The 7,100-nt window shown below is 39.2% G+C and overlaps 1 protein-coding gene across 1 annotated transcript in view; it reads left to right on the top strand.

Annotated features, from left to right (window-relative positions):
• PTCHD4 (patched domain containing 4) overlaps positions 1–2,660 on the top strand; it is a 194,353-nt gene extending 191,693 nt beyond the window's left edge. The window contains exon 3 of the mRNA XM_007127389.2: positions 841–2,660. Within this exon, the coding sequence (XP_007127451.1) occupies positions 841–2,474 (1,634 nt within the window). The 3' untranslated portion in view covers positions 2,475–2,660. The remainder of the gene's footprint in view (positions 1–840) is intronic.
• Positions 2,661–7,100: the final 4,440 nt, after the last annotated feature.

The raw sequence follows: 7,100 nt of genomic DNA, 5'->3' as shown, positions 1-7,100 counted from the left end.
TGTGCTCCGCAACGGGAGAGGCCACAACAGTGAGAGGCCCGCGTACCGCAAAAAAAAAAAAAAAAAAAAAAAGGGTGCACAGAAATCGGTTAAAAAGAAGCATACTCCGTCCAGTTTAATGGAGCAGTCAAACATTTAGTCATCACCCACTCTGTGTGAATTAAAGCTCTGTGAGGAAATGCCTGCTATGATCTTTCCCCCGAAGGTCTTGCCCTGTGTTTTATGTGACCTGGCAGATTTTTTTGACTCACATCCAATGTTAACTAATCAAATCTATAGGAATTGGTTTCTAAGCTGTTTGGCTACCTAGCAGATTATTAACATTGTAAAATCAATTTAAAGCCATTTTTAAGTGTTTAAGATCATCTTATAATTTCCAAAATCAGCATGTAAGTCAGTTTGAAATGGAGGTTAGGGAGTATCAGGCAATACATCAGTTGATAAAGCACTGAACTGGTATTGAGGGGCATTTGAAGATGGGTGACTAACAGCCCCTGCCCTTGACAACTTAGTATCCATTTAGGGAGACAATATGTGCGCAGGGGGAAAAAAATCACAAAACAATGTCACATTACATTTACAATTTGTCAAATTAATAGAACGGACAAGCAATGCTTCATTTTGCCCAGAATACCAATACGTTTGGACTTTGCTGAAGTGGAAACGTGAACCAAACATATCCTGCTATGTAACTGAAATTTGAGATCCTGATAGGAGGATCATAGTACTTTGAAGATTAGAGTATGCAGTACTGTTGAGCATAGATAACCTATAAGGAATTCGCTTGAACCATAGGAGGAAATGAAAACAATTCTTCTTTTCCTTCTTTTTTAAAATTAGGTCACGGAACGAAAGGAGTATTTGAGCTTCTCTCTGGATGGCGGAGAACCAAAGAGAATTTGCCCTTCAAAGACAGGGTAGCAGATGCCTATTCGGATGTGATGGTGACCTATACCATGACCAGCTCCCTGTACTTTATTACCTTTGGCATGGGTGCCAGCCCGTTCACCAACATAGAGGCTGTGAAGGTCTTCTGTCAGAACATGTGTGTCTCCATCCTGTTGAACTACTTCTACATTTTCTCCTTCTTTGGCTCCTGTCTGGTCTTCGCTGGCCAACTAGAGCAAAACCGCTACCACAGCATCTTTTGCTGTAAGATCCCTTCTGCAGAATACCTGGACCGCAAGCCTGTGTGGTTCCAGACAGTGATGAGTGATGGGCATCAACAGACATCCCATCATGAGACGAACCCCTACCAGCACCACTTTATTCAGCACTTCCTCCGTGAACATTACAATGAATGGATTACCAATATCTATGTGAAGCCATTTGTTGTCATCCTCTATCTCATCTATGCCTCCTTCTCCTTCATGGGGTGCTTGCAGATCAGTGATGGAGCCAACATCATCAATCTACTAGCCAGTGATTCCCCAAGCGTCTCTTATGCCATGGTTCAGCAGAAATATTTCAGCAACTACAGCCCTGTGATAGGGTTCTATGTCTATGAGCCCCTCGAGTACTGGAACAGCAGTGTCCAGGAGGACCTCCGGAGGCTCTGCAGTGGATTCACTGCAGTGTCCTGGGTGGAGCAGTATTACCAGTTCCTGAAAGTGAACAACATCAGTGCCAATAACAAGAGTGACTTTATCAGTGTCCTACAAAGTTCATTTTTAAAAAAGCCAGAATTCCAGCATTTTCGAAACGATATCATCTTCTCCAAGGCAGGCGATGAAAACAACATCATTGCTTCTCGCTTGTATCTGGTGGCCAGGACTAGCAGAGACAAACAGAAGGAAGTCATAGAAGCGCTGGAAAAGTTGAGGCCCCTGTCCTTGTCAAAGAGCATCCGTTTCATCGTGTTCAACCCCTCCTTTGTGTTCCTGGACCATTACAGCTTATCTGTCACAGTGCCTGTTCTGATTGCAGGCTTTGGTGTTCTCCTCGTGTTAATCCTGACTTTTTTCCTAGTGATCCACCCTCTGGGAAACTTCTGGCTAATTCTTAGCGTCACCTCAATTGAGCTGGGCGTTCTGGGCTTAATGACATTATGGAACATCGACATGGATTGCATTTCTATCTTGTGCCTTATCTACACTTTAAATTTCGCCATTGACCACTGTGCACCACTGCTTTACACGTTTGTATTAGCAACTGAGCACACCCGAACACAATGTATAAAAAGCTCCCTGCAAGAGCATGGGACAGCCATTTTGCAAAACGTTACTTCTTTTCTTATTGGGTTGGTCCCCCTCCTATTTGTGCCTTCGAACCTGACCTTCACACTGTTCAAATGCTTGCTGCTCACGGGGGGTTGCACACTTCTGCACTGTTTTGTTATCTTACCTGTGTTCCTAACCTTTTTCCCCCCTTCCAAAAAGCACCACAAGAAAAAGAAACGCGCCAAACGGAAGGAGAGAGAGGAAATCGAATGCATAGAAATTCAAGAGAACCCTGATCACGTCACCACAGTCTGAAGGGTGTAGACTAATGGATTATTTTTCTTTTCCAGTATTGCACAACGATGCAGGGCAGGTAAAGCTCAGACCTCAGCTGCTTGGGCTGGCCAGGGGTAACAAGGCAAGTCAGATCAAGAGTGAATTATTCATGACACATCAAGGTGTCCACTTCTTGGGAGGAAGAAGGACTCAAAGAAGGGGAAAAAGTTCTTTGCAACCTTGTTCTCCACTAAAGATAAGTTTCTGGATGTGACCTTAGAGCTCTTCCAAGGAATGGACGAATCAATGGAGTGTTAGAAGGCCAAAGGAGCCAACTGCTTTTAAAAGTAAAATGCTCAGGAGAGATGGAGTAGAGAAGATGGGGGCCTCCAAATAGCGGAAAAGACATAGGAAATGTCAAAATTGCCATGACAATTTTCATATTTGTTTTTTGAACATGTTGGTCAAAGGAAACCTATGCACTTGGGAAGTACATATTTAATCCCATCTAAACCAAAGGACTTCCCAATTCATTTTAAGTGTGCATATATATGTATATGTGCCATATATACATATACTTAGATTTGTCTTTAGTGTACATTGACGTCTATGTGGAAGGAGGTGCCCATTTGCAGACTGGCTGGCCTTTCTCTAGAAAGTCAAACCAGCCTTAGCCAAATATAGACGCATTAATGGCCATTCAAAATCGATTCAAGTGTTGCAGCAGCAAGAGTACTGTTCATCTGTGCAATAAGCAAAATAAACAGAGATGTGAGCCCATTAGATTCACATATCATGTTGTCAATCTTTGAGATTCTTGCTTTGGATGACCTAGCAAAAAACGCAAAAGGCATTTGAATTAATTACCACGTGGACAAGGATTAAAATCTCATGTTAGTGCTAAATAGTTACTGTGGCTTTTCATTGGCTTTTAATGATTCTCTGTATTTGGGAGGACTGATTTAGCTGCTTTTAGGGAGCTCACCCACTGCAAATGAGCACTTTACATGCATTGTTCATACAAATGTGTGTAAAGTTGCACAAGTGTGTGTGTGAGAGAGAGAGAGAGAGAGAGAGAGAGAGGAGTTGAGGTATTCCATAGTTACAGTATTCTCATTTTAGATGTTGAAAATATACTGCCACGGAATATAGACATAACATAGGAGAAAGTGGACATAACTAGGAAACTTGTTATAGAAGGAAATAGAGTAAACGTAGCATCACCACTCATCATGTGTTATCAACTGGTTCTTAGTGTAAAGAAAATATTCTAAACCTATCAAGTCTAGTGTGTTCCTTGCATTAATATTTGGAACATTAACCCAGGCCACGATCACTATAGTGGTGGTCGCTATAACTACTGCAATATTGTTTTGTAGCTTCTTGCAATATCATTGTTCTGTTACCTGAAAAGTGCTTGTCAGTTGGCAGGCCTCCTAGGGTGATCGTTGCTCTCCACAGGTGACGTAGTAACTGTAACTCCTGCTGAATTCTCTCTCAAAAACAGTACTGAGGTAAATGTTTTCATTGTGTTAAAATTTACAACTGCTCCCCAGCAGATAGACTCAGTCTGTTGGGTGCTTCCTTGGATTAATGGTGTGCTTCCTGTCACAGAAAATTACTAGAAAATGCCTTTTCCCATGCCAAGCAGTAAAATAAGTTAATTTTCAGGTAGGACTGAACAAATGTCCAATGATTATGAAATCTGCTAGTCAGCTCTTTTACCTGGAAGAGAGCTACTGTCTCCCACCAACTTTGGTCGCATATTTTAATTGAATTTAAAATATTAAAATCTCAAACAAACAAAAAAAAAGACTTTTTGGACTCACGTTCAGAAAAGAGATACAAACCATTCCAGTCTCGTTGCAGTGTTTGGAAATGAAGTTGGTAGATTAATGAAGTAATGAAACAACAAAATGGGTATGCTTTTACAAATAAAGAGTTTACTGGAATATTGAGGGAAAGGAGAACTGTCTCTACAATGAAAAACCTTTAACCAAATTTTATTTTATTAAATGGAGTTTGTTTTGTCCTACGTTGAGGTTATTGAGTTTCTATTAGAAATGATCCATGTCTTCTCAATTATGTTCATATGGGCAAAATATCAATAGATCGAGTATGGAAAATAATTGCCATAATATAGCATTATTGCTCGTACATTATTTGTAAAGTCATGTCACAGATAACCCTAGCCTTTTGCCTCCTGAGCTGCTCTGCTAGGATGAACTGGTATTTGGCACTAGCAAACCTGCAGACCATGATCTTATATCTGAAGTGGAAATTTCTGAGGCATTGGGTTTTTTGGTGGGGTTGGGGGGACTCTTCTTTCACAGTTTACTCATCATTTGTGAAGATGTGTTTTACATCCCTTTCAAAAATGGGAGGTCATCAGCCGAGATATTCCATTAACTATCAGGCCATTTCTTTCCAAAATGTGCCATACTCCATTAATTTACCAATTTTTAAAAAGCTTGCCTACTTGGGTCATTTTTTTTTCTTCATTACCTTAGACAATTCCACATGCAAAGAAGATTGGCAGGTTGGTTTATAAAGAAAGAATCAAGTGTTCCAGTTGCCAAATGCATTTGCGGATAGTGGCATAACTACCCCAATACTGAGGCAGTTCTAATACCATGTCTCCATCTAGATGGTCTCTATTTGGATGGGGAAAACAGTTCTTTTTTAGCTTATATCTTCAAGGATCAAAGTGACTAAGAAAAATATGAATTTCTCATTGTTCAAGAGACTAGAGAGGTGGAATTTTGGAAGGGAATATTATCTTTTCCAGGACACCATGGTACTCTTTAGTGAACTGTAGCAATAATTTATTGAAATGGGATTTCTTGTTCTGGAAGAGTTAATATACCACACAAAATGCCCTAACTCAGTCCTTGAAAGTAATTTAAGCCTAGGAAGAATGTAACTGAGCATTCTCTGACCTCCCAAACTCACTGTGAAACAGGTATTTCCAAGAATTCCATTTGCTGAATGCCAAGATACATCCTAAAATATAAGATCATGATTTGCATGTGACACCAAACCTCTGCCTTTTTCGGTAGCTCATGTGCAACTCTTCTAGTTTTTCAAGTTTACTCCCGTTGTTTACTCCTTTTGTGAAATATTGATGGTACTCAAATTAGGAACTTATCTACTGCTAGAAGATGACCAATCAACTACAGGAAGAGAAGAAACCTGTGGGAAATATCTCAGATATGTAGAATATTTTCTTTTGCTGAAACATGTTTTTCCCTTCAAGTGAGAGAGTTTAAAAGTTTGCAAAAACCACACCCTTTCTGAATTTAAACTGGGATGTGGATTTGTTTCCTCCCGTTGGAATTTAAATTTGAATTAGTACCATAATTAGTACCATAAGAGCTCCACTCTCCATGATGGTTAATAAAGCTTCAAAAAGGTACTCGCCTAAATGATAGAAAGGCGATTTGGCTAACAGGTTCTTTCCCTCCTATAGTTAAAGGTAATCATATGCTGACTTAGACCGTGCACAAGTTTTTTAAATGAAAGGTATACTTAAATGTCATCCCATGAATTCTTTCAGGGACCAGTGAACCTCTTTGAAGGTTGTGCATGAATATTCTATGAAAGAATTATTCTCCTCTGTGGCTGTATCATGTGAGTGTTCCTTTCCCATTTTATTCCTATTTATTTCCACAGAATTTTTGGTTTTACCTTGTGAGATTAGAAGAAGAATTATGACAAATGAAGCTCCTATGATGCCATAATAGCCATTCTTGAATGTTGAATTCAAGAGGGTGAGAGCTTTTTCCATTTTGTAATTACCTATTGCATTTTCCCATAATAAGCTGATCCTCCTAGGCTTGTGGTTAGAGCTAGGGATTAACTATTGCCATTCAGAATTACATGTATTTTTTATAAGTTGACTGTAAATATTATGATTACAGTCACATATTTTTATGGCCAAATAGTTATGAATGCCTGGCCCTATGCATGCATTGTTACTAAGAGTACATAGATTTTTAAAGACACTATTTTCATGGTTATTGCAACTTTTATTAAAATTCTCATGTCACCAATTCATAAATGCCTTGTAGGTTTTAGTCCCAAGGGCCTAAAGTCCACAGAAATTTCCATACCAAGGGGAACAGTTTAAAAGTTGCCTTCCCTCGGTGTCAATGGCAGCAACCTCTTCTAGAATGTCCTCTGGAAAATCCTAGAGGGTAAATCTGGATTCCAAGTAATGGATGTAGCAGATTCTATGTTAGTCAGTAATTAAGCATACTTTAGTGTCCCATGTTTGCTAATCTCAAGTTGAAACAGAGAATACAATGCCTTGAGAATAGAATTTAGATGTTGTCTCCCGTGGATTGGAGAACTCAATAATTTGCTCCATCTCTTTCTTCTAGAGGGATCTCTCTGTTCAATCTATTTTGTTGGTGTTTGCAAATGGTATTGATAATCCTTTCAAATGTGAACCTAAAAACTGTCATTTATACCAAAATAGGTTTAGGAACACTTTTATTCCCTTTAAAAACAAAAAAGCAAAACAAAGCAAAAACACTTCTAACTCTTTCTGTATTACAAAAAAGAAATTGTGACAAATATTATGACACTGACTCAAAATCGATCTATAGCTGAATTGGTATGCCCTTAAAATTTCCCCATCTTCAATCTAAATGTAAAACTCAG

This window comes from Physeter macrocephalus, chromosome 18 (genome assembly GCF_002837175.3).
Source record: "Physeter macrocephalus isolate SW-GA chromosome 18, ASM283717v5, whole genome shotgun sequence".
In the NCBI taxonomy this organism is placed as follows: domain Eukaryota; kingdom Metazoa; phylum Chordata; class Mammalia; order Artiodactyla; family Physeteridae; genus Physeter; species Physeter macrocephalus.
The sequence above is the reverse complement of the archived record's forward strand: the minus strand, read 5'-3'. Positions and strand labels throughout refer to the sequence as shown.